At 41.0% G+C, this 27,547-nt stretch overlaps 2 protein-coding genes across 2 annotated transcripts; one reads left to right on the top strand and one right to left on the bottom strand.

The window, feature by feature from the left end:
- On the bottom strand, nt 1-19,129 carry EAF1 (ELL associated factor 1). The gene is made up of 6 exons (XM_061464454.1): nt 18,998-19,129; nt 15,506-15,600; nt 11,558-11,694; nt 8,734-8,900; nt 3,727-3,957; nt 1-1,703 (listed from the first exon to the last, which is right to left on the bottom strand). The coding sequence occupies exons 1-6, from the start codon at nt 19,098-19,100 to the stop codon at nt 1,657-1,659; spliced, it is 780 nt and encodes a 259-aa protein (XP_061320438.1). The 5' UTR covers nt 19,101-19,129; the 3' UTR covers nt 1-1,656.
- Nucleotides 19,119-26,456, top strand: METTL6 (methyltransferase 6, tRNA N3-cytidine). Its single transcript, XM_061464453.1, has 6 exons — nt 19,119-19,240; nt 20,697-21,067; nt 21,726-21,860; nt 23,082-23,252; nt 23,801-23,942; nt 25,970-26,456. The coding sequence occupies exons 2-6, from the start codon at nt 20,789-20,791 to the stop codon at nt 26,125-26,127; spliced, it is 885 nt and encodes a 294-aa protein (XP_061320437.1). The 5' UTR covers nt 19,119-19,240; nt 20,697-20,788; the 3' UTR covers nt 26,128-26,456.
- The last annotated feature ends 1,091 nt before the right edge of the window (nt 26,457-27,547 follow it).

The raw sequence follows: 27,547 nt of genomic DNA on the forward strand, positions 1-27,547 counted from the left end.
TTATGGCTTTACATCAAGTCTATTTAATAATTGTCTGTTAAAACATGTGCCCACGTCACAAAACACTTTAAAAAACCCCAGGTATTTTAAAATGTATAATACAATAATGCAAAAATATGCCTAAATATGTATCTAATGCAAAAAAATAAACCATTTAATAACATCTCCTCTCAAATGTCCCCTTGCTCTTCAACACCTTAAAAACAAAACCAAAAAAGCAAAGAGCTTAGTAAACAAACCAGAGTTCAACACAAATGAACAGACAAAAGCAGTGCAAAGACACGGAAGAACGGAGAGGCATCCAATCCAGCTTCCCATTCCCCTGGATTACACCACAACTGCGGTGCCGCTTGTCCTATGCCAGTTTAGTTTTAGTTATAAAAAGTCAGCCTGGTGTTCAAGCTCTAAGAGGCTGCTTGTGGCACTCATTTTCCACATGAGCAAAACCAAGTTAATGATAATCCAACTGAGCACCTTTTAAACCCCCTTAAACAGGGGTGAATTTCATCCTAGGTAAATATTTAATGTCCTGTGTACTCCTGCCAAGCACAGAGATCCTGTCCAACAAACAAGACAGACTAAAGTCTGCCTGGACAACTGTGGTTGGAGAGAGCCTTCCGCTGTTTCACAGTTAAGTGTGTAGTCATCTCTTCTTTCTGCGTTCCCCAGGAACTGCAAAGGCGGCTCTGGTCTTACAATTTCAGTAAGTCCAACATCTTGTATGGGTAACACTGCAATTTCACAGGTAATTGGGCTCCTAAGTTATTTCGGAAGACTAGGTCTGAATGTCTGAGTTAAGTGAGACACTTCTGTTGCAAGAGAAAATGCTGATCCAGTTCTTATTTGGAAGCGTTCAGGTGATTGATGGATATCCTTTATCTTGCTAGAGTTAACTGCCCTCAGAGTACGGCTGGCTGTATGTGCAGTACAGCTCTTGTTTGCAAAAGCAATCTGAGGAAGTTTCAGTATTGCTTCCTATAGGAAAGGTGGCAGGAATCAAAGTGCTATTTAGGAAAAACTGCTTATAAGGCACTGGTGCAGCAAGGTTTGTGACGACCATGGTTTTATGATTCCTATTTTCCAGCTGTTTCAAAGTAAGTCTATTAAATCAACCATAAATAGCAATAATAATAACAATAATAATAATAAAAAAAACAACATTAGAAAAGTTCCAAACCAATCAACTTGGCATTGAAACTTAATTTATGACAGTCCCATTTCAGTGCACACATTAGCTCCTGCATGTTTTTTTCAGCTCATTGTTGGCTCATGCTCATCCTATATACAAAAGTCCCCCCCCAAAGTAATGATGGGCTGAATATCTTCTACAAACAAGATATTTTTGGAGGACATCATATAATTACACATTAAGCTAACAGATGATGGACAGGAATACAGGAACATATATTTGCTTGCTCACTGTACGTATCTATTTAAAGCTTTAAAATAATAGGAGGGTACATAAAATATATATTTAATTCACAAAGTAAACCAGCCCTTGACATCTGCTGTTTTGCAGGGCTATGCATTTCTTCTATCAAAATTCCACACATCTCTGGAACTATCTCTGTGCCAGTTCCTCTTCATAGGCAATCGTCAATTCAAGGTAAATTAGTTCTTCATGTATAGGCAGCAGAAGCAGCAAAAGCTCAGCCTCTAGTCATCACTGTCGCTCCCGGACTCACTCAACTGCAAGTCGTTTCCTATGGAAAACAAAACCCAACAGAACACAACAAGTTAGTAAGTATTAATTCACAAACCAAAGGACAGTCACATTTACACGGGAAGATTGAAATAACATGATACATGAACACAAACATCATCTGTCATTTAATGGAACTCCATGCCCAAGAACATTAAGAACTTCATGGGGCTAATACACGGTGGGATTCAGGCCAGACAGAGTGTCCTTGGCTCCACAGCCATCAAAGTTGCTCTGTGGTGGTAGAACAGCACTCCCCATGCTATTCCACATGCATTCCACAGCCTCCACCAGACAAACTCCTGTATATGGAGCTGCTGGGACAAGGCACTGGGGAATTCCCTGGCTTTCTCAGCCCTTTTAAAATAGATTTTTTGTTTTAAGACCATTTGGGTAGCCAAGGCAAGGCCCCTCCTTGTCAATAAAGCGAAAGGAATGTTAAAGCCATCACAGCTCAAGGCTATCGGCTGAACTAAGCTGACACATGCTGTGATGGGGAGGGCCCCCCTCCAAAGTGCAAAGAGGGATTAGACAAAAGGCAGCCAGGATATGGACCAAACCTACAACCTCAGACCTTGTTCTGCAGAACACTTGTGATTTGATGAGGCAGAGGGGATAAAAGGAGGCAGAATCATGTTTGTGTTCTGGTAACTACACCAAGCTCTTCCAGCATTCTCCCACTGCCCTGCCCCAAACAGCTGCTAAGCAGCTATGCAATGGCTATGCCTGTATTTCTTCATTTCCTCTTCTCTTTTATTAAACAAGAACTTCGGTTCCATCTACGCCTGTAGATGGTGGTCACCAGTGATTTGAATGCTCAAGGACATATTAATCCTTGGCAAAAGGATCTGAAATCCAAAGACAAATATCATTGCCTGAAAAAAGGAGCAAAACCCTTGTTTTGTCCAGTTCCCAAATCCTGGAGTCAGAGGCTTCTTGACATTCAATAACCTCTGCAGCACTGTTGTCATGGCCCAGGAGAAGCAGGGAAGAGGCAGCTCACAATCAGAAACAGAGAAATGGGAGTGTCTTTATGACTTTGTTGAACTTTGGATTTCACTTAGATATTCATTACTGACAGGAAGACCAACAGGCCTCTCCAGTTTTCCAGCAGGCCTTTGCAGTATTGTCTGTATAATATACTTGTCTTCTTGAAGCTGGAAACCCTACATTTATCTGTACTTAAGCTCCACCAATTTCTTATGTATGGGTGCCAAGAGACGTATGCAAATATGCCTCAGGAGGAATTCAGAGCTATTTATGATAGTTAAGTTCTAGTTTCTTGTAAATACAGTATTTTAACTCCACTACATTAAAATCTACCTGATCCAGCATAAGGAAAGAGCAATAGAGATGTACACCACCTCCCCTGCGAGAGTCTCATGGGACAAAACTACGTTTTAAAAATGGGTTTTTTGTACACTTTTTAAAGGGTGGAGGTGAGTCTGTAGTGACTCAATGCTTGCAAACTCCACAGATGTAATATTTTAACCAAATACATGTCACTTTAAATTTCCCTTCAAAATGTGGTATGAAAATTTGTCAGATCAACACAGGCAGAATAAAGTAAACACTTGGGCAAAGCAATGCAGCTAATAATGAAGACCACAGAGACTGTGCCACAGGACAGCCTTGTGTCATTCACGACTCTTTACAGACCTCTAACTGACATTTGTGCCAATTTATTTATGTCTAATCTGTGGTTTCACATTGAAGTAATTCCCATTCTCTGGTGCGCCAGATCCTCCCACTCATTCCTCCTGGATGCCTGAATCAAGGCTCAGCATGGTCAATGGGGGCCATTGCACTGATGCCCACAGACTTGAGACCAAACTGAAGCCATCTCCACACCTTCAGACAGGTCTTGGCCCTCTGTCCAGTAAAGCTGCCCACATATTTCAGCCAGCACAACTCCCTGGGATTCCTATTTGGCAAACTGCACTTCATGGAGTTACCTAACATGCTAGGAAAATGAGTGCTCTCAGGCAGCTTCCCACAGTAATAAGACACAAGCCTTTACTTACTGAGTGTGTTCATGAGCTGATTACTTCCTTGTGACCTGCTGGTGCCATTAGCAATAGCATTCCTGTTGTTATATTGCTGGTGTGGTGGCTGGGAAGGGGAAACATGTGCTGGCTCTTCCCCCTCACTGCTGGAGCTTTCATCTTCACTCCCAGCTGAGCTTTCTGAATCCGATGAGCTGCTTCCACTGCTGCTGCTCATCTGCTCAATAATTTCAACTTCTGCCCTCAGCTCTGAAATAAAGGAACATTCATCTGGTTGAAACCATGAATAGGGCCCCACAGAATTCTGGCAAATGCAATAGTTTTGTCAAGTGCAATCTATCGCATCAAAATATCTCACATGAAGAGGAGGAAGGAATAACAGAATTCCCCAAAACTCTTTTACTTAGTTGTTGTAGCTGAATTTAAAGAAGCAACAGCACAGGTCAGGATCAAAAAACCTTCACTTCCACTATTATTATTTATATACTTTACACTCCTGAAAGCACCTCCTGCTTAATTTTTTTTTGATGGATTATATGCTCTACATACATAGTAAGGACATTTTTTGATTGAGTTTTACAGGCCAACAGCCAGCCCCTTTTTAAAAAGCATTTAGAGGTGGAATAATCTAATTGTTAGCTATCAGTGACGTTCAAGCTTTTGGAAAACACAGAAAGCTGGGAGGGATGGACACAGGCACGTGATCACAACAGATACTTTCCTGACTTCAGACATGCATGAAACCGCTCCAGCACAAAGTCACACGTCTCATTTTAAACAAACTTCAGAAGCAGATGGATGACATCAGATAACTTTGCAGTGGGGCAGATGAGAATATTCCCATGTTAGGGAGTGGCAATAATACCTTAACCTGTTATGGAGCTTACAAGCAGTCAGGGAGATACAGAGACTGCCCTGAAACTGGGAAGGCAGTCAAGTCAGACACACCCCACTTCACAGTTTCCAGTGCAAAGAAACACTGGAATACCATGACAGTACCGTGACAGTTGCATCAGCAATAGCCAGGTTTGGCTGAGCAACTGCTTACTAAACAGCTATTAAGGTAAGTCACCCCAAATCATACCATATTGTTAAATTTTGTAATAATTTTAAGTGGCCTAAACACTATTAGAGGACAATTCGTATGTGTCCACCTGAAGTCAAGCATCTAATGACTCAGTTCACCTTAGGTAGGTTTCCATTAGAGAGCACATATGTTAAGCATAGGATGTGAAACCCTCAAAATACAGGCTTTTGTTGTGCTAGTAGTTCTATACCCACAGAGTTAAAATTCAGCACTTGTCTTGGAGAAGTCACAGGCTAAAGGGACAAGAATGAAAGAAGAGAAAGATGAGATATTATCATCTCTACCTGACAAATGGAGAACTGAGGCCAGCAGTAATTCACCTTAGGTCAGATGTGTCTCAAAGCAAGATGAATCCCAGCTTCTCAGCCTGGGACATCTTTCTTGTGTATGGCATAGCCAGATCCCATAAAATGAGTCTTTCTTTTATGTAAAAATGGCACAGTTTTAATGCTTCTTATCTCCTGCCCCTGCAGGAATAAGTTTGAGCAAGTAGAACTCTTTCCTTTTTTAATAAGGCACATTTTCCTTGAGCTGCTTAACACTATAGAGTAACAGCTAAGTTTTCAGCCTCCACATTATCTGCTGGAGAGATTTTCTCTAGCTCAGCAAGCATTGGTTTGAGAAATTAAGTTTCCTTTTGCCAGTTTTAAACCCACTATTTTTCAATTTCAAAGTTCAGAGCTCAATTTCAAATGCTGCAGTTATACTGAAGCAGAGGCAAGGAAGGCATATTGAAAGGGAACAATCATATGACTAGCTCCAGCTAGGTATTAAGGATAGTGGGGTTATTCCTTCAAATTTCTTCCTAAATCTAGATCCCTGGCTAGACTGCCTGTACTCTCTGTACTTTATTAGTATGCCACGTAAAACTGATTCTTTCATCGTGAAGACATAGTTAAGAGACCACTGGAAGAGGAAGGAAGAATATATGATTAGGCCAGCAGAAGATATTACTTTGTACTGTCATGTCTTTTTCCCTTATTCCCTCCCAACATTGCATTGCAGGCTTTAAGAATCCATTTCATGCCTCAACTCCTCGAGAGGCAAATGAGCACTTGTAAGTCACTGTTCTCAGCCTACCCATATCGAGGACTTCAAATTCAAATGTTCCCAGTGTTCAAGACTAAGAAATTAACAGGGGAAAGCTAAAAAGGTAAACTGGAATAAGGGTTCTTTCACTTCAAAATGTCCAGATTTAAAACTATTTTCCCTAGCTTAATGACATAAAATTTCCACATGCTTTTAGTGATGGAGTTGTCTGCTGTTACAGTGATGATAATAATACATTATTAGAAATATCCTAGATTATACCAAGCACTATCACATACAGACCACAGTTCCTATTGCAGAAAGATTTGGTAATCAAGTCTAATAAAGGACAAATGTCTCAGAAGTAATGCTTATAGTTAGTCTATGGCTGAAATGGAGGGGCTTTGGCACATGGGCTGAGAACACAGCAGCCCAGAAAGCACCATATAAAATAGTGTGAAGAAGGCGAAGCAATCTAAGAGCCACTGGTGGTGAAAGGGAACAGATGCAACAAGAAATGCACTCCAGAGAACTAGGAAAAAAAAAAATCTAAATAAGAAGTTCAAACTCGATACAGTAGGCAAAAAGATAACTGAAGGAAGAAAGGTGATGGTCTGACGAATGGGAAAGGAAGATTAGCCTGGCTAATTTTAAACAGAGCTAGAGATTACTGTCCGATTGAAAAGTGAGGGTTTCCTGCAGAAAACTAAGAGCCCATGAAAGAGGTTTGGTTATGAGGAGAGAAAGGGAGAGTGCTTTGGAAGAAGTGGTAAGGCTCCCTATGCTGAATACAGGCAGGAAAAGCAAAACAGCACCAGCGTCACATACTTCAAGGACTGGGAAGGTAAGGGTGTTATCAGTGACTGGGCACTGGTGGAAACTCCGTCCAAGCCCATCTTCAAGACAGCTTTTGCCTTACAGGCTGTCAGCTTCCCCTCAGGTCTCTCTTGTCTCTTAATTCCTTAAGCCCAGAATTCTAAAGATGTTGTCTGTGTAGACGAGAAAAAGTCATGATTTTCACTAACGTTATGGTGGCTGCTGCATTGCTAAATATCTGCTAGGCAGAACTCCAGCAGGATCACTAAGGAAGTCTGTTCAAAACCCTCTTGTGTTACTCTGTCAAAGATGGTGGGTAGGCCAGAGATGACACCAAAGCTCTACAGAAGAACTACATCTGTTTTAGAACTGTCTGATGTTGCTTTTTCCTATTTGCTTGTTATACTTAGAGCAGTTATAGGTAACTGAAGCCCTGGCTAAACATTTCCTTGCAGTGCCTCCAATTAAAATAGTTGTGTGTGTGTATGTGTACATATGTGCTAAGCTGAACAACAAGAGTCAGGCTTTTCCTAGATCTTTCCTAGACCAACACTGTTAGGGGAACCTTAGCTTTTGCACATTTCATGTTACAACTGCAGGCTTTCTTTGAAGGAAACAAAAGGGCTTACTGTTTTATACTGGCTGTCAATGAGGTTTTTAGAGTAAAAACTTCAAGGTCAGAAATCATTACACAAACAGAACAGCCTTTCTCAACAGGAATGTCTTCTGTATATATTCAGTATCAAATGGCATAATTTCTTTCCATAATCATTTCTAAGTGTTCTTACTACTTAAGAACCAATAATAGGTTCTTGATTCCAATAGGCTCTGCCAAATTTTTAACTAAAGCTCTAACCTTGGGCTGCAAGAATGCCAAGGACTTTTGGAAATAAAGTCATTCAGCTTTAGGGAGGATAAGGTTGGATGCCTATAGCAGAAAGCTTACTGTTAATAATGGTATGCAAAGTGGAGAGAAATCAGCTTAACACTGGCACTTTGTGCATGTGGAGCTGGCAGCTAGAACAGGCAGTATTTTACACTGAGGTGCAAAAAATTTGATTGAGATGTCCTTGGGAGACAAACACAGTGCTAGGGCATAATCCCTGCCATCTACAGCTGCATTTAGGTAAACAAGATCTGCTCAGACTTTTAAGCACTGAATTTACAGTCCCCCAAACCAGAAATGTTTCTGTGGGTTTTATTTTCCCCTCTTTTTTTTCCTTCAGACCACTATAAAATGGTCATTGCAGAAAAAAAACAACAAACCTAGAACCAAATACAAATTGAAATTTAACCTCTCCCTCATTTTGACTGTGTAATTCACAGCAAAATCAGGTATCACACCAGTATGAAAGGAAGGACATGAGCAAAGAAAGCAGACCCAGCCCACAGCGAAACACTGAGACAAAGCGTCGCTGGGGCATGAGACTGAGTTGACTCAGTCATCTCTTCAAGGTACCTTAACAGAAGTAGAGCAACTATATGGCAGATGTGATCAAAGCTACAGAGGAGTGGCTGTGGTAAAGGAGAAGCTGCAGGGCTCTTCACTCTCTCATCCCTCCCCTATTAGCATTACTTGGCATGCCACAAGCTCCAGGTCTTGTGATGGGAACACAGCTACCCAGCCCTTCCATCCCACTGACAAATGGCTCCAAACTTACTCAGTGTAGGAATAACTTTCGTCCAAGTTACTTGACTGCATAGCTAGGCCTTGGCTTTAGTTGTTGTTGTTGCCTAAGACACCCATTCAACTCGTCTAGCACTCAGCTACAGGTTTCTGAATTTATGCTTATTTTGCCTTCTTTTAAGAACAGAGGAATAGCCTGGAAGACAGAAAATTCCTAGAAAGAGGAAGTTCTCTCATGCCAGAGAAGACTGCAGTATAAATATCTGTGCTGGCAGAATAGTATAAATAATTCACTAAGATGCCTTAAAATGAGATATAAAGATGACAAACCAGCTGTCAAGTAACATCTTCTAATATCTGAACATTCTAATGTTTTTATAAATTGCACAGTTACAGTTTTTATTATAAAGAATAAAAAAAAAACCCAATCCAACCAAAACTCAGGAAACTACAAACCCTTCTTTACCTCTCTTAATGTCATCCAGCTGAGGCTCAGGTGAGGGGTTATCCTTCAAAGGAGAAGTCTTAGGTCCAACTGCTGGCTTGGCTAGGGCTCTGAACTGAGAAGGAAGCTGAGATGCTCGGGCAGACTGTTGCTCTATTCGGGCTTGGATCTTGCTGCTACCTTCCACTCTGAAAAAACAACCGGAGACATTCAATGGTACTATGTGACTATATTCGGCTTTTTTCAATGTCCTTGAATTAATTCATCATCTGTACAAATCTGTTTTGTAAAAACAAACAGTGAATTACAGCTTTCTGCATGCAACACTTGCCTTCAGGGACAAATAAGCATATACAGCTACACTGCAGCGCTTACAAAATGAATTTTCAAATCCAGATGTGGTTCAGCGGTGCCAAATTTGCTGCTCTAACAACAATGAAGACTTTAATTTCATAGGCTCATAGAATGGTTTGAGTTGGAAGGGACCTTAAAGATGATCTAGTAAATTAGTATTTTTGTTTTATCTAGGAATCTGTATCGAGTAATTTAGCAATTAGTATTTGTATTTTTTAAAAAAGAAGTAATCATAGTAATTTAAAGTAAGTACATCATGAAATAGATTCACTCATAACAAACCCCTGCTTAAAATCGCAGCAAAAGAACCAATTTTCTTACTTGCAATTAAATCATCTCAGACTGAACTCTCTTAGAGGTCAATCTGACTAGAACACTCGTTTTTACTGCTAAATACAGCATGTAAGCATTTAATTCCTGGTTTTCATTCATTTGCTATTATCGCTTAAAAATAGTTTAAGCTGCTCCTTAGTAGGAAATAGTCTCCACAATAACACTATGCCTAGCTGCTCATTTCAAATCAAGTGCCTCTTCCTCCTACTGCATCAGTGATGTGATTGATATTGTTGGACAGTCAATATCCTTGGCTGAAAACCAAAACAGAACAGAACAGAACAAAACCTACTTATTCAGGTCCCTCTACAGCAAACCATATTGAGATTAAAGCGTGTGGTGTAGTTTATCACATAACACCAAAGGCTTTTGGGGCATGGCTTTATGTAGTGTAGCACAGAAGCAGCTTACGTGAATATTAGAACTTAGTTTCGGTTCTAGGAGGGTTCCAGCTCAGCAGTGTGACACTTTTGTGCCTTTAAGCTAATCCTACTGAGAAACAAGTTGAACTAGACCATGTGGAACTTCTGGGATTTCACCTAAACTGCTTCTGGTATCTGAACTGGCACATTTAGCACTATCTCACGTATCTCTGTGCTTCACTGAATTGTAGATACAACCTCAGAAATTAAACACAGAAACACTTTTTCATTCACCACTGAAATGCAGCTATTAGATACCACATTTACAATAGAAGTGAGGATTTGGGAATACACTCACCGCATCAAATGAAAGGTAAAAGATTGTTTCCGGTATTAATTAGGCTCTTGGAACTACAAAAGGTTTTATGTAGAACAAGTGCAATTACTCCCCCATTAGTGTCATCTGGATGTTGACACTAAAAACTCTGCTCCCACAGAGTGTCACCAGGTCGTTAAAGATCAAAGTAGCCATGACAAAAAAGACAGTTCTGATCTGAGAAGTGAATGACTTTGCAAAGAACTCCTCCTCAAAACAGGGATCCCCAATTATTCACTAACTTGCTTCTGCTTGAGAAAAGTGGAAGTATTTTTCACCTCACCAGAGCCAAAACTCAGGGGATCCAAACACTCCACTGAGCCTAAGCCCTCCTGCACTTCTTTGCCTTGTCCTGACTTAAGCTTCACCGGGACAAAGTCCAGCAGAACTTCAACTGGGAATTCACATCTCATTTATGATGTGCTCATATCCACTGAACAAGACGAACGCCACGTGGATCAGTTTTCACATCACTGATTCAGGAGTGCTACAGTCCATTTACCTCGAAACCAAGGTGCTCTTGGCTAACTTTCAGCCAACTGCTAATGAACTTCAACTCGCATTTCTAGTAGTTTTAGCAGCTAAAAGTTTTACATTGCAATAAAGGCATGGGCTTTTTAAAATGCAAAACTTGTAGAATTATTTGAGAGCTTTTCTTCGTGAGACAACTGAATAATTGCCTTCCCTTTAGATTTCAGTATCCTGTGGTCCAGTGACACTGAAAGAACATAATCCAGAGACTTCAGGTACTTGCCGAGCAGCAAGACTACGAAAAATGTTCCAACTACACACTTCATAGTGTTTGTGCAGCAAAGAAAGAATATTGGGTCAGAGCAGATTTCTGGCCTTAGCAATTCTTCTAGGCAAAATCTCATTAGTATTATTTCTACAGGCCCTGTCCCCTCCCCTCCATCTTCTTCCCCCCTCCCCAGTTGGAGGCTTTAGATTGTGTTCCACTTTATACATCACTGATCCAAAACAGAGATGAGTGTTTCATCTTCCCTAAGAGTGTATTATTAAAGATCATGGCTCCCACGGGAAGCTGTAGGGAACAAACCTGGAAAGTTCAACAATCCTTTTGACAGCCTAGTATTTCTATTGTCTTTTTCAGCTAACTAGAGATTCCTGAAACACATCCCATCCTTCAGCCAGCTTTCAAAGCTTCAAATCATGGCAAGTGTTTGATTGCAACCTATAATTATGTCCTTTCAGCACTGGAGAATTTACAAATTCTTTCCTCTTGAATTTACACTCCTATTCACATTTTCAGGCAAGGTAAATTGACATGTAAAGCACGTAAGGTTTAGTAATTAAACTTCACTACAAAACAAAAGAAAATGCAGTTCTGGTTCAAAAGACAGTCTGAAAAAGAAACTTCAGCAAAAATTACTCCTATCAAGAGCCCTGTCCCCAGGTTTACCTTGTTTTCTTGACTTGAATGCTGCTATTAAGTTTTTCCAGCACGTATTCCCCAGAGTCATGGTTGATAATAAGCACACAGTCCTTCTGATATGGCCTTTTATTTCCTCTAAACACAGTCATCGGTGGAGTTGAACTCTGGTATCAAAGAAAGAGCACACATTTGTTTGGTTATATTCCACTACCCAAAAGTTTATATTCATTTATCTTAGTGATTATATGTGTTGTTCTGACCAAGAGGTTAAGCACTTAGCTCCTACAGAAAATGTTCATTCATGAAATGGGAAAAATAATTATATGCAGTAGATGAGATGTTTCCTTATAGCAAAAGGATGCCTTTCATCATTTTAAGTGTCTCTGCAGTGACACAACATGTCCTTCATGGTTGCCATTATTTACAGTTACCATTCCCAAAATGATCACTGAATTTGCATAGCTGGCCCTGACAACTGTCATAAATCTTCCTGACATTTCTGCTCTGGAAATCTTGGGTTTGGCTAAGAAATAAAGCTCTAATTATTCATGTAGCAGAACTGTTTCCTAAACAAATATGTGGTCAGTTGAAAAAGAATTTAAACTGCTTTGTATTTTTTAAAAAGGCACTGTTATTATAGTGGATTACAAGCAACTGTCACTAACTATGTAAGAACAGCTGCCTTCTTCAAAGTCAGATTAACATGTAGATGCCATGCAGTTATGCTGAAATGTCTTCTCGAAAGCAAATGGGTTTTTTTGACACCTTCCAGAAAGTCCCCAAGTCCACACAATGCTGCACAGAGCCATAAAAGCCTAATGGCTTAGACTGAGAAGCAATAAAGATACACTCATGTGGTGGTGGACGCTGGTTAACTGATACTGCTGAGATGATGCTCAGCTGTACTGCATCCATTCACAGCATGGCTCACACAATTGGTTCCAGGGTTACAAGCACAGAATCCATGGTCTATCTGCACACAGCAGCATGGACACACATATCATCACTATGTCAGAAAAGGACATACTCAAAGGGGATATAGAGAAATATGTTCTCAGTTGTGAAACTTGGTCAGACTTCTCTGTAATGTATAGCTACTGTAGAAAAGGAATTTAGAAAGAAAATGTTTGTTCATGTGCACATTTGCACATGCTGTAGGAAAGCAACCAAAACTGGGGAGAAAAGTTAAAAACATACTTTTCTATGGATTTTTTCTGAGTAGCAAAAATGAATAATCGTATTTTAACCACTCAGAATGCAATTCCTTTTCTTCATGCTGCTAAAAATAGAATTATGTTTGAATTTAAAATAGGTTTAGAACCGTAAGAGTGAAAAATCTGAATTCCCAACAAAGATACAGTAAATGACAAGAGATATGATTCAGAAAATATGTCTCAAGAAAGTCATGTCTTCAAAGTCACGTTACGTTTTTCAGCACTCCTGCATTTAAGAGAAGAAAGCAACATTTCTGAGAATAAAAAAGCAAACTGAAAGTCAAATCCTGCTTGCTGTTGACAACTAAATCAGGAGATGCACAAATTTAAGGAAAATTGATCAAAATTTGCTGCTATCATTCTGCTACCCAGAAGCCTCCTACCTCAGCAAAGAATGATTCTGCCTAAAGAAATAAGCAGAAATGAAACTCTGCTTAAGCAAATGAACAGTTTCATCCTTCTACATAAAATTAAATGCTTAGGTTTTATGTTAGTACCTAAATAACACTGGCTTACAGATTCTGCTGATTACAGGAGAGAAGAAGGTGGTAGGCGAAACAGGTGACATTTAATCAATTTGTTTTCATGCTTCAAGCTTGGGTTTTTTTAAATAAACAGGAATTCTTCACTTCCCCAACCAAAACTGTTTATCAAACACTAAAGCCACTAAATCCACATGTACTTCAAGTTATCCAAGCAGCAAGGGACACCAAAATACCTCCACTGAACAAATTCTTGGGGATATCCTCAGGGACCAGGCAATTTCAAAAACCAACTTAGAATCTGAATGCTATCCAGTTGTTGGGCAACTGGGAACCAAAAGCAGAATCCAAGAAATTCAGTAAATCTTGTCAGGATTAAGTGATCTCAGCACTTCTCACTCTTTTCCAGTATGCTCAGTATTTTCCAGCTTTCTGTCCAGAACACAGGCATCACTTTCCTTGGAACAATACACACAGAATGGCTGCATTCACTGCAGTTAGTTGCCTAAGCCTCCAAAGCATTCAATAAGCTGCTCATACTCATGGGAAGACAATGAAATTAAACTCAACAGTACAGAAATTCTGAAAGGGACATTACAAGCGATCTTGTTCAACACAAAAAAAATGAATGAACAACACAGTTCCAAACCATTCCAAGGTGAATGCCTCTGCTATTAATCGTATTGTTACCTGCTCTCAAACAGCACTGCCATGCTCATCATTTTTAGAGACAAAAACCAGTCTGTGACTTCCTGCAGCACTCAGAGGTGATCAAAAACGTGTAAAAACAGGAGTGGTGGAAAGCAGGCTGAAGCCTCATTCAGAGAGAACTGTCATGGTACCATCACCTACCAAATAAACCCACCAACATGCTAAGACTAAACAATACCAAAAGGATCTAACACACAGCTTCCGAACTGACTGGTGACCCCCTGCTAGCAGCAGACCCATCAATGTCTGTGGGTTCTGGTTTATTGGCTTGACACAGAGCATTAACTCCAGCTAACAAACAAATCCAGTTCAAGCATGCAAGCACTTTGTTTTGGTAAGGAAACCACTGAACCTCCAATTACAAAACAGCTGCACCTATAAACAGTTTAATCACTTCTTTTATTGCCATTTGACAATCATCCTCACACAGTAGATCTTTATGGCATAATTTCAGGAGGAAGTGGATGGGAAACCACTTCAGTGCCACTCACCAGAGCTGATCTCCCCTTGCTTCCACTCATAAAGCTAAAGGCATGGAACTTTCTGTGCTATTTGTATGTCCAAAAAGCCAGCCAAATACCAGGCTGCTTCAAAAGCAGCGTGACCAGCAGGTCAAAGGGGGGGATCCTGCCCCTCTGCTCTGTGCTGGTGAGACCCCTCTCTGTGTGCAGCTCTGGTGTCCTCAACATCACAAGGACATGGAGCTGCTGGAGCAAGTCCAGAGGAGGCCACAAGGGTGATCAGGGGCTGAAGCACCTCCCATACGAAGACAGGCTGAGAACATTGGGGCTGTTCAGCCTGGAGAAGAGAAGCTGCGTGGAGACCTCAGAGCAGCTTCCAGTGTCTGAACGGGGCTACAGAGATGCTGGAGAGGGACTCTTCATCAGGGACTGTAGTGACAGGACAAGGGGTCATGAGTTTAAACTTAAACAGGGGAAGTGCAGTTTGGATGTGAGGAAGAAGTTCTTTACTGTGAGGGTGGTAAGACACTGGCACAGGTTGTCCAAAGAAGTGGTAAATGCTCCATCCCTGGCAGTGTTAAAGGCCAGACTGGACAGGGCTTTGAGCAACCTGGCCTAGTGGAAGGTGTCCCTGCCCACTGCAGGAGGTTGGAAGTGGATGATCTTAAGGTCCTTTCCAACACAAACCATTCTAAGATTCTGTGGTTTGGTAATGGGAAAAATATGCTTACAGGCATACCTGTGACTTCTGAACATCAAACCTTGACTAAAGTCCAAATTACTCTGCCTTTATTCACTAAGCCATTGCACCAAAAAAGGTTAGAAACTAGGCACAGAACTTCAGCTAACAATAGAAGTCTTACAGTCACTCAAGGAAGAGTAGGAAGGAAGAAATTAAAAGTAAAGAGTAGACTACAACCTTACAAATATAACCCTTTACGATTCAATTGTACAGTCCTTTCCTAGGGTAACACAGCACAAGTCTGGCTGCTCAATTACTGAACCCGTTTCTATTAACAAAAATGAAAGTGAAAGTAGCATTTATATTAGACTATAGCTACAATGCAAATTTGTTGGAGAGCAAGCAAAGACATAAAACACACTTACCGGAATATGTGGCAGAGTGATTGTGACATCATCTCCTTTACCCACTTGGAGGTCCCCCTCACAAGATGTATCAATCGATGCTGGCTTAAAATCATCTAAAGAGGAAAACAATTGCAATTACATTTCTTAGAGTCTTCAGAAGTGTCATCCTGCCCTGCAAAGAGTTACTGCACATTACTGGGATTATAGGGAATGCTAAAATACATGCTAGTGTTTACAGCAGGGGTGGAATAACACACCAGTACAATGTGTGTGGCTCTGTGCCCCAGTCATATGACAATACCAGACTCTGAACTTCCTCTTTAAAATGGAAACAAGGTTCTAGACCTTGTGTTAGAAGCCCAAAAGCAGACTTCTCCAAACCCCAGGCTTTGAGTGACATTGAATTTTGCAGGCAAGTGTAAAACTGTACCACCTATCTCAGCAGAGTATCAACTTCAAGACCGAGGGCTCTGCATGGCTCTTGCCAATTCCAAACCTGAGGACTAATTTAGTGGTACCAACTAATTAAGTGTTCTTGATATTTCTGTCTATTTAACAGCTATCTTGCCTCCACACTACTTCCTCAAGGCTAGACCTCATTTCTCACTTATGAGATAAAGAAAAAAGGTGCTGATCTCACTTTAGCAGGCTCCATGCTAGTCCAAAGTCACTACAGATAGAAAGCATGACTAAGGTGAGACACTACTGGCTTTACACAAACCCTGGTTTTAACTATTCTTGCTGCATTTTAAATGCGAAATGCTTTGTCTCCCAAACAAGGCACTCTGTTTAGTGTATTTATTTGAACTAAGAACATTTTAACCTAAAAGTATTTTCTGCTCGTTACTCTGTTGTGCTGATGAGTCATAAAAAAACCCCTCCAACCCCCCCATCAGAACCTGTAATACTCTGACAGAGGATTTAGACAAAGTAAAATAAGATCAGACAGATAAAAGCTGGTTTGCTTTGTTTGTTTCTAAAATCAGTTGCCATCCAATTCTAGCACCTCTGGATATGGACATAAGGAGGTGCAATTATAGTCACAATCAAGGCTTTTAATTACTGCATTAGTTAAGGAATTAATATCTCAGAACAAATGTAAAAAATAATTCCACTATGAAAAGCACATTTGCAGAAAAGAAAACCCCAAACAAAAAGAAAACTAAAACCAATCAACAAATCTAAAAACCTCAACCCAAAACCAACCACCAAACCCCATCCTGCAATAAATTCTCATTAGGAGGATGTTAACGTCTAATTGCATTTTAGTTTGACAGCACTACAAACAGAATCAGGCACACTTGACTTAACCCTCATGCCTTGACTGCCAGACCAAATCATACTTCACTTAATTTCCACCTAAGCAATCTATTTCTAGCTATTGTTTCCCACCTACTTTATGTGCAAGCTTGCCAAATAAAACAAACCAGCTGCACAAGATCTAGTGTCTTTACCATAAAGAGATCAAGAGTTTCAACAATGCAATCAGCAAAATTGTGATTCTGTGTGTGAAAGTGTGAAAAGTGTGATAGTGATATCAGCAAAATAGAGTTACTCTAAACAAACACTTAACAAACCGTTTTCTTTTGGTTAGCACACTAGATGTATGCGCTTGGCTAATCTTCCTGGATCCAGTGTCCCTCCAAACGTACCCACAGCTCTTCTTCCAGAAGTCAAATGCTTTTAAGATGTGTTTTACAGGGATAATCCAGTTTTCCAGCATAGTATTTCATAAACATTAGGGACTGAAGTGTTTTAAGAAGGCCAAAACAAATTTAGCCTAAGAAAATCCTCTTATTGTAGTTTGCGTGAAAAAGATTACGGGAACAATATAATGCTCAGATCCCAAATGAATCAGTCCAGATTAGCAGCTGGAAAAAACAAAACTATAACCAGGAAATGAAGAGATCTCACTTGAAAGTCATGGACTGAAAACACAGCACACAGAAAGGTCTTATGAAACGAAACTGCATTCTTCCAGTTGTAGTCAGAAGAGCGTTGGCTTTGCAACCCCTTAAGAAACTAATTACCAAAGCACTTTCTATTCTAGAAATCCAGTGTATTTCCATCTATATATGTCTTGGGTTCTATTCATAAACTATCAGACAACTTCATTCATTGCATAGATTGGTTACTTTAAGATTTAGAAACAGAGATTTGCTAGCATGTTAGCGCTGGATAATACTGTTCAGTGTTATGTATGAACAGTTCCATGTACCAAACATTGGCATGGTATTCTGTGGAGTGATGTATAACCAGAGGGGTGAAACACACAAAACTTGAGTGCTAATCCATGAGACAGAATTTACTATTGAGCAAAACAGCTCTGCCTCAATCATTGAGTAACAGCTCAAACCAGAAAGCTGCTCTTTCAAGTCACTTTCAGGTGATATAATATCATCAAAATCCTTAGTTGTAGTATATGAACATGGGCCATGAGACGGGGCCTAGGATTATGCATCATAAAGCAAAATATCCTACTGTTAACTGTATAAATTCCCCACCTTAATACAAGCTACTGCAATAAAAGTTCACTTACTGTTGGTGATTTACTACTCATTTTAAATCCCGGATTCATTTGGAGGAAGAAAAAGCAATTTCTTCCCAAAGAATTCAAGGGCAGAGAGTGAGCTGCTCTTCCGAACTGTTTTCTATTGAGAAATTAAACCCACCCAGTGCTAAATAGAACATGGAGTAATATCCTGTATCTTTAAAAAAACCCATATATTCATCCAATTATTCAGAATTGCTCAAGACTCCACCTCAGGATTTATCTGACACTTATTGGGCAGTACTGCGAGTGTCTGAGGGACTTCTGCTTGCTTCCCCCATGGCAGCTGCTGGAGCTGGGGCAGCCAGGGACAGGCCTGCTGGGATACATGTTGCCTCATCACCAAAGAGCCAGCTGAAAACCAGACCGTGGGTGTTTTAGCTGCTGACCAGCCCGTGGCCGTTTGTCCTGCAGCTACCGTTTAAAATAACCATCAAGAAAATGACAAGCCATTTCCCCTCATATTCCCTCACCGAGGGAACTCGCTTTATGCTCCCCAACGATTCGCATACACCCCGTTAACAAACTTGCCGAGCTGTTCGCCTGCCCTGGCCTGTCTGTCTCGCTCCCCCCCCGCCTTCCACCAAGACATCAGGCTTGCCCGCCGGGCTCGGACACCGCTGCAGCCGCGGGGAGGGAAGGCGGGCGCTGAGGGGGGACGGAGCCCTATGGTGGCGGCGGGGGAGCAGCGCTCGGGCAGCGACCCTCTTGGTCGGGGAGGACCGGAGGCCCACGCAGGCTGGCGGGGAGGGGGCGGCCGTTAACCAGCAAGGGACCGCGGCGGGGGAACCTTGGAGAGGATGGAGGGGAGCCGGGCAGGTGCTGCGGGGCCTCCCGGAGGGAAGGGGTGAGAGGAGCGGGGGTTCACCGGCAGGAGGGACCGAGCCGGCGGAGCACGGGGGAGGCAGCAGAGGGACGGGTGGTGGGGAGCGGGAGGACGGAGACGGGGTGGTGCTCACAGCGGATGGTGTGGAAGAAGGCCTTGGGCCGCCGCTCGAAGCTCTCGCCCAGCTGCAGCGGGTGCTCCTCTTTGTCCAGCAGCGAGTTCGCCGAGCCGTTCATGGCCCCGGTTCCGTCCCCTTCTTGCCCAGCCGGTCCCTTCCTCTCCTCCGTGCGCTGCCGCCCGGTGCCCTTCCGGGAGCCGAGTGCAGCCGGGAAACTGCTCCGGGGCTGGCGGCGGCGGCGGCGGCGGATACAGCGAGGTGAGGCGAGGCGAGGCGAGGCGGGACGCTGGGCCGACAGGGTCCCTTGGGCCGAGAAGAGCCGCTGTCCCCGCGGAGGGGATGCAGGCCCTGCAGGGGTGTTCCTGAGAGGAGAGGTGGGAGCCTGGCGCTCCACGCCCTCGGGAGGGAGGGTAGGATAGGGTAAGGGTAGGGTAGGGTAGCGCAGGGCTGTGTTGGGGGTCCCTTCCTGACGGGGTATTCCTCGAGGGATGCGGGGTCGGATGCGGTCCCTCTGTTTTCTAGCTGTTGCCTGGAAACCGGCTTCCTTGTGAGGGCAGCGGGGCTATTGTTTGTTTGCGTTCTCGGGGCTGCATTAAACACCTTGAAAACGCCCTTTAGCCTAAGCACAGGCTGTTAAAAATGCGTTTATCATCGTGCTAACGGCCTGCCTCAGCGTTTTCTGAGCGTGAAAAGAGCTCGGTTTGCTTTTCTCTCCAAGCTTGTCCTATGGAGAGATACAAACGTTGACCTATAGCGGACATTAAACTGTTATTTGGGAGATACGCTGTTCTCGAGAAGACTTCCTTTCAGGGGAACCTTTTCTCTGCAACCTTTTCCTGTTGTGTTTGAAGGAAAACGAGGGTGCCCGCTCCAGTGAAGCTGCACAAAATGTTGACAGTTCTTTATTTCATTTGCACACGTTTGTGTTTCATGTTTGTATTTGTATCATGTAAGATTTTATTTATTTATTGCATTATAGGGTATTGACCCTAGGCACTGACATACGTGAGCAGCGTGTGTTGGCTGCTTGGGTTCCTTGGGAGTTACTGGGTAATGCAGTATTTAATTCACATGCACAGATGTGCATGTCTGTGGCAAGGCAGGGGTCAGCACTAGTTTAACACCAGAGATAAAATTTGGGTCCTTTCCCAGCCTATGTAGAACTCTTCGTTGCTCCATTTTTGTTAACTTCTGACAATGAACCCAGCTGCGGTTGTGAAAAGCAGTGTGGATCCGCAGGAGGAGGCAGTGGATTTGCTCTCTTGTTCAGGTGACGTGGTGATTTATAAGTGCCAATGTTGTCTCCAGTGTTTTCTCACAGAGGTGAGAGCAGGACGAAGAGATGTGAACATGAATACAGTTTGTTTCGTAACTGCAATGGGACTTGCAGTGTTACCTGTTATTATTTTTATGAGATGCTCTAACTGGGGTTAACAAGAAACAAAGCCCTTGCTTTCCTTTCAGAGTCAGTTTAGTGAAAATAAGCTTAGAGCTGCACCATCTTCGTCTTGTTAAGTAGTTTTCTAGAATGCAGAGGGAAGCCCATCAGTTTCTTCCTTTGACATAAGTGGGATGTCAAATGCAGTTCTTAGTTTGGATGGAGGACTTCGGAAATTAATTGAAATCTGGAGATACTACAGTGCAGCAGATAGGATAGATTGTAAAATTGTAACAAGTTCACACTGTTACTATTTCTCTTTTCTTCTGCTTCTAGATCCTACCAAAGTTAAGTGATGGAAACATACACTAAAGAAAGAAAATCACCCTTGGGTGTTTGACATTCATATTTGTCTGAAAGAGTCTAGGATGTTCCAAGAAAACACATCAGACAATTGCGTAAATGCAATAACATCTACTGAAGATGGTGCTTTCCAAAAAAGCGGCCATAGTGCAAGAATCCTTAGCCCAGAAGAAGCTGAGAAGTTGGCGAAAGATCAGGTTTTAGTGTCCGAGTTCAAACAACTAAAACTAGAGAAAGAGGCACAGAAGAACTGGGATTTATTTTACAAGAGAAACAGCACCAACTTCTTCAAAGACAGACATTGGACAACAAGAGAGTTTGAAGAGTTAAAAGCCTGTCGGGAGGTGAGATCTATACACTTCCTCCTTAAAGATGGGATTGATTGTTTCCAAATGATTTAATAATACTTAGAACAAAGCCATTAGGGTAAGACCTGTCACATGTTAAGTTTGCAGTGCCCTGTGTACTTTCTCTTAATATCAAAGATACCTCCTGAGAATCAGATGCATCAGTTTGGTTTCAGTTTATAATTGACCCATGCTGGATACTAAGAACAAAATCTGGAAGGTTGTGTGCTAAATAGACAACTTCTCTCTCTCTGATGTGACATCACAGATGCAAGCTGGTGCACTTCAGAACACTACTTTAAAGAAAAGCATCCGGAATTACAAGCTAGCCGCAAAGCACAGTTAAGGGGATAGCTGATGTTCATTATAGCTCAATGAAATGCAAGACAGAAATCATACAACAATCTGTTCATTGCTTAAAGGCTAGATGACTATAGAAATACGTTAATATATTCTAAAAAGATTTGTAATTTTGCTGAAATCAAGATTTCTGTTTTGCAATGTCAGATTATCAAATGGACGCCTACTTTGGTTTCTGAATCAATGGTAATTAAAATTGATTATAGCTTGTAAAATGCTGATTGAGCAGTTTCTCTGCTCTTATAATGAGGAAAACAAAAATTATGTGCTTTCCTTTGGATTTATTTCTCCCCAGTTTGCAGATCAGAAACTGACCATTCTGGAAGCAGGCTGTGGGGTTGGGAACTGCTTATTTCCACTCTTAGAAGAAGACCTGAATATTTTTGCATATGCCTGTGATTTCTCTCCTAGAGCTGTTGAGTATGTGAAGGTTGGTGTGATATTTGGAACTTCCTTTAGAGTGTCTTTATAAGCTTCTGGGATTGCACATACCTGGAATGACAGACTTCTCTTGCCTTCCTTTTTGTAAAAAAGGTAGAATAGCTTGTACAGAAAAACAGAGACTGATCCATTTCAGTGGATCCCAGATGCAAGAAGCTGAATCTTTGCTCAAGACCTGTTTTTTTTAGCATCAAATTGCAGCATTATAGTAATGCATGTATATTGCTTGAAGGATTTGCGAAGACTATGGTTTTTGGGAAAACTACTATGTCTTTGCTGACTGTGCAGTACAAGCAAAATTTGATTGTGGTGGAAGCTTGCCCTTGATTTTGTGGTGCTATGAAAGTCACTGTTGAGGAAATTTGAAGCCTGATGAGAAATAGGTATGTTTCTACTTATTCATAGGTAGGTAGTACTCCAATCCAAAGTTAAGTTTCCCAGCAAGACTGGTGGGGACTTTGAGCTTTAAAAGTCCTTTGGTTTATTTAGTTTGTAATCACAGGTAAATTTCAATATATCTGTTATTTGAAATCATTCTCTTGTGGTACATTTGTGACTAAGAGCCACAAGACACATACTGCATGTCTCATGGGAAAGATGGGAAGAAATATGCAGAACAAACAGGAGAGGAGAGCAGCCCCCTGAGTTGCCACAGCTGCACTGCAAAATTGCGTTGGGCTGAATATATACCCTGGGCTTTGGATGACTTGGTGGTAACTGCTCTGCAAGTCTTGCTGAAGTTCTTTCTTGTCAAGACCAGATTTCCTTTTAACCAGCAAAATCATGGGTTAGAGCAGCCCAGGTGCAGGTTATGTGACATGAGCTGTTTACAGTCTGCTTGTAGCTCAAGAGCTGTACTTTGATCACTTTGTATTACTAAAATCAGTTTAATAATATTTCTGTATTGTTAAAGAGTAGAAGCAGCAGTAAAACAGAAGTGTTAAGTTTTCTGAGTTGCCTTAGCATGTGTTCCTTCTCAAGTTCCTGAGAACAGACTCCTCTACTAGTTGTAGTTTCACTACTGTAGTAGGCAGCAAGGAATTTCTGATTGCGTTAGTCACGTGTTGGAAGTGAATGTGCTTTTGCCACCATGTTTTGTGCTGCTCTACTGATGAGTTTCTTCTTTTCTTGTCTACTGAGAAGTTTACTTTTTTTGCAAGAACAGATGCTGCTCATTTTCCATGAAAGTATACTCTTTTCGCTTCCCTAGAAAAATGCCTTGTACAGTAATGAAAGATGTAAAGTGTTCCAGTGTGATCTTACCAAAGATGATCTTCTAGAAAATATACCAGCAGATTCTGTGGATGTTGTCACACTTATATTTGTGCTTTCTGCCGTTCATCCTGACAAAATGCATCTTGTCTTGAGGAACATTTACAAGGTAAAACCGGCTGATTTTACAGCCTTTAAAGCACTTTTCTTCTTTTTAGCCTGAAAGTACAGTTTTCTTCTGAGAAAATAACCCCTCTTGTAATGGTGATCTTTAATATTATATTTAATGGATGTATTTAAGTTAGTTCACCTAGTATATGGGACTACAATATGTTTTACAAGGGTTCTTTTTCCTCTCTCGGTACTGTGAATTTATTTGGGTTCTGGCTGGCCTAGTGTGTGCCATCAACATAACAAAGATATTTTGCCTGTGTTTAAAAGAGCAAAAAGCTTATTCAGCTAATCAGCACCTGAACAGATCTCTTAAGCTATTTGTAGTCTACTGTTCATGAGGAAACCTATTTAAGAGCAGACAATCCAGTTTATATGCAACTTTTTGTTGCAGAGGGAATGAATTGAGTATATATAAAACTTCTTGTACTGAATGTGTTAGGATACCTTTTCTTAGTTGTATGTGTGTGTGTCTGTATATGCAAGTATATATATATATGGCTAAATCCATTTATCTTATTAAAGCCTATATGTATTATGTTACAGGTATTAAAACCAGGCAAGTGTGTGTTGTTCAGAGACTATGGACTATACGATCATGCAATGCTCAGGTTTAAATCTGGCAGCAAACTTGGAGAAAACTTTTATGTTAGACAAGATGGGACAAGGTCTTTTTTTTTTACTGAAGGTAAGAGATGCTGTAGAGTGCTTTGTTTTGTGTGAATCTTCTGTTTAAACTTGCTTCAGGGAGTTGCCAACATGTCCTTGGCAGTAACTGTTAAATGGTGGTGTATTTCATTTGCCATCCTTTTGGGGAGGAGGAGGTTATCTAGACTGGCAGGACTTTTTGGAGCAGTTTCTTGCTTAACAAGCTTTTTGTGCGTGCCTTAAGCTGTTAAAGCTTTTTGTATGTGCTATGATGTGCCAAGAGAAGCAGTTTCTGACTGCAGAATTTTGTTCGGATTTGTTACCAAAGGGAAGAAGACCAGTGTTCAGTAGCAGAACTGACCATCTTCAAGAAGCAACTAAATAATTATCTTAGCATTGGTTTTGTTGTTGGGATTTTTGTTGCAGGACTATTCCTGGTGTGTAAGATGAGATCTACTGAAGAAGTCAGTGACTTATAAAGCAGAACCATGACTACAGCACTGAGAAACTAGTGAACAAATCCTGCTGAGATAGCACTGGCTAGCTGGGGTCACTCTGTCTTCTATTTTCTTTTGGTTTGTTATTTGTTTTTTTTTAGTGTAGATATGCAAAACCATTTCCATGTGATACAGTATTTAAACAGGTTTTCTTTCAGAGCTCATAATGATTTAGGAAGGAAGGGAATTATTGCAGTTTGCTGGTGGGGAATTTGAAGCACAGAGACATGAAGGAATTTGCATAGTCTCACAATGAGTTGGACTTACAGCTCATCTTCTAACTCCCAATTCCTCATGCTAACTTCAGTGACTTCCCCCATCAGTTATAGGACATTGTGTATGTAGTAAGAGCTATGTGTTTATTTCTGTGGGGCTCCTTGTTCTTCATATAAAGTAAAATATAGGCACTGAATAGACCGATTTGGAGTGAAGTAAATATTATTCATATTTTATGACACAAGGCGTTACCTAATTGCTCCTGATATATAAAACCCATTAACCTTATCTGAGCTCTCTCTATTCTCTATAGGACAATGATGAAATCTAAGATAATGCTGGCTGTGCAACAGCTTCATTGAAGCATTTCTAGAACTATGAAGTGATTTTTAGTTCTGTTTAAACAGTTAGCTTTTACAAAGAGAATTGATGCTAAAGGGAACGAGACTGACCTGGCTATGGAATTTTAAATCACATTTTTATAGTGTTAGAATTGTTTCCGAATGAGAAATTCCTTGCATGCTTGCTTTGGGGAAAGAATTGAGGTAGGGAGAAGAAAGAAGAAGGAAGGAGGAAAGAGAGAATTTCTCTTGCATTGTTCATGTTAGCAATTGTTTTGCTTTGGGCTGGTCTGTGACTGTCTCATGGACCACCTCTGCTCCCATTTTTAATCATGATCTCCTTCATCTCACTAATTTTCATATAAATATTGCTTAATGCTTGAGAATCCTTTTGTTACTGGAAACGTGACTCCTGTCATTTCTGACCAGTTTGCAACCCATGCTGTTTTTCATTTGTTTAGCACTACACTGGTACATACACCAAGTGACTGCTGCCTGGGAGGATTTGAATAATGCCTATTTATTAATGTGCCTTGTCTCAGATAACACCGAACTTCTTCCATGGAAAAAACAATTCCATTCTTCCACTGTTTGAAAGATTATTATATTTGTAGAGGAAAGCATGGTTGTAATTTTGTGTTATAGAGTATGTGCAATTTCCTCACAATGAGATTTGAATAGATCCACAATTAAGTGCTGTTTGCTTATATTTCATCAATGTGGGTCCTCCACTTTATATGAGCGACCTGTTTACAGCCCGTGCATGTGGCTTCATGTGTCTTAGGTTGTTACAAGCCTGCAGTACCACCACTTTTGTAAGCTGTTTTGCTTGGGTTGATGTTTCTAAAGGAGATCTGTATTGATTTTTACTCAGCAGTCTGCCTGCATGAAGTCTGAAGGCCTGATTTTCATGCTGTAACACATAAGAACATACGCTTATATAAATGCTGACTAGTATTTTAAAAATAGCTTAAACATAATATTTCATCTTGTTTTTTTAAATTCTTTTCCAGAATTCTTGTCTGAGCTTTTCAAGGCTGAGGGATATGAGCAAGTGGTCAATGAATACGTGCGACGAGAAACTGTCAATAGGAAAGAAGACTTGTGTGTTCCCAGAGTTTTTCTTCAAAGCAAATTTCAAAAGCCTTTCAATCAGACAAGCTCTTGCTGATTAGCAACAGCATTGCTTGTTTGAGATGGAAGCTGGCACATAGATTTTCCTTGTGTGTGCTCATCTTTCTGGTAAACCAGAAATGACTGCATCAAATACCTCTTGTTGGTTTACATCCTCAGGTATGACATATGAATGCTATTTCTAATTCAAATCTAAGATGGTTTAGTGATGCAGTATCTGTATTCCTGCTTCTGAAGTAAATCCTGTGCAGCATTGGCAGATGATCAGGTAGAGCACACTAAATAGGGTTAATTTTAAGCACTAGTTTACATGAGTTATTATAATTGTTATTTCCATTTTTATTAAAAATATTTTTTAAATAAGTATCCTGTGTCTCGTATCACTTTACAGGGGTTTTCTGGCCTGTTACAGTGTTTCTTCTGCTTTCAGTACTTGTAGGACTTTGGGCTATAATGTCTCAGATACAGGAATGAAACTCAGTGAGTGGTATAATGTAAGCTGCTTTCATATTTTAATAATAGTACCTTTTTAATGTGCTCAGCATTTAGATATGTAAACAAATGTTTATACCCTAAATAAGATCCTAATTTATCTGATTTCATGCTTGACGCAAGTTGTTAGAGGATCAGGTTGTCTTTATCCCTAATTAATTGCAGACGTTTTACGTTGGATGAGCAGAAATAGTTGAAGTTTTGCAAGTGAGTTTCCCATTTGAAACAGAAATTGGTGAATCAGAAGTACTTTCTTTTGTATCAGTCGTAGTCTGTTGCTTCTTTCGTGAGCAAGGGTCTTAATTCTTTTGCATCACTCCTGGGGAAGGTGTTGGTCTTTGCTATTCCTATTGCAAAAAGCCACTGTATTGACACTATAGCTCATAGCCTGCCATAGATTTAACTGCCTTTCCCTTCAACAGCCCTCATGCTTTACACTGCAGAACCTCTTTGTTCTTGGGAGATGCAATCATAAAGCCATGTCTGGATTTTTAACCTGCATTTTGAACGGCTGCTCTTCAGCAGAGGAAGCTCAGAAGCATCCAGTCACTTGTGCAAGAGGCTGCGCTGATCTTGTGTAGTGTACACAAGTTGCAACAAGGGAAATTCCAATGAAATACTAAGGGGTTTGTTGGGGTCTTTTAATAATTTTTCCGTGTGTAACGGGAGGTCAGACACTGCGACAGGGCCCAGAGAGATCATGGAACCTTTGTCTTTGGAAATACTTGGATATAAACTGGGCACAGCCTTGAGCAACCTGTGGCTTTATTTCAGGGCGGCCCTATTCTGAGTAGGGATTTCATCGCTTGCAGTACACATTAGTATATGATTGATTGACTCAGGCTGTCATTGCACTGGACCTGTGTGTTGTTGGACGACCCAGTCATACACATCTGACGTGAACCAGAGATGAGTATTTGCCTCTGTTTATGACAAACTAGCCGTAGGATGCGATGTTTTTTTTC

The sequence above is a fragment of the Pezoporus flaviventris genome, unplaced genomic scaffold (genome assembly GCF_033815535.1).
Source record: "Pezoporus flaviventris isolate CSIRO_AGI_PZ_B2104156 unplaced genomic scaffold, CSIRO_AGI_Pfla_v1 ptg000037l, whole genome shotgun sequence".
Lineage (NCBI taxonomy): Eukaryota > Metazoa > Chordata > Aves > Psittaciformes > Psittacidae > Pezoporus > Pezoporus flaviventris.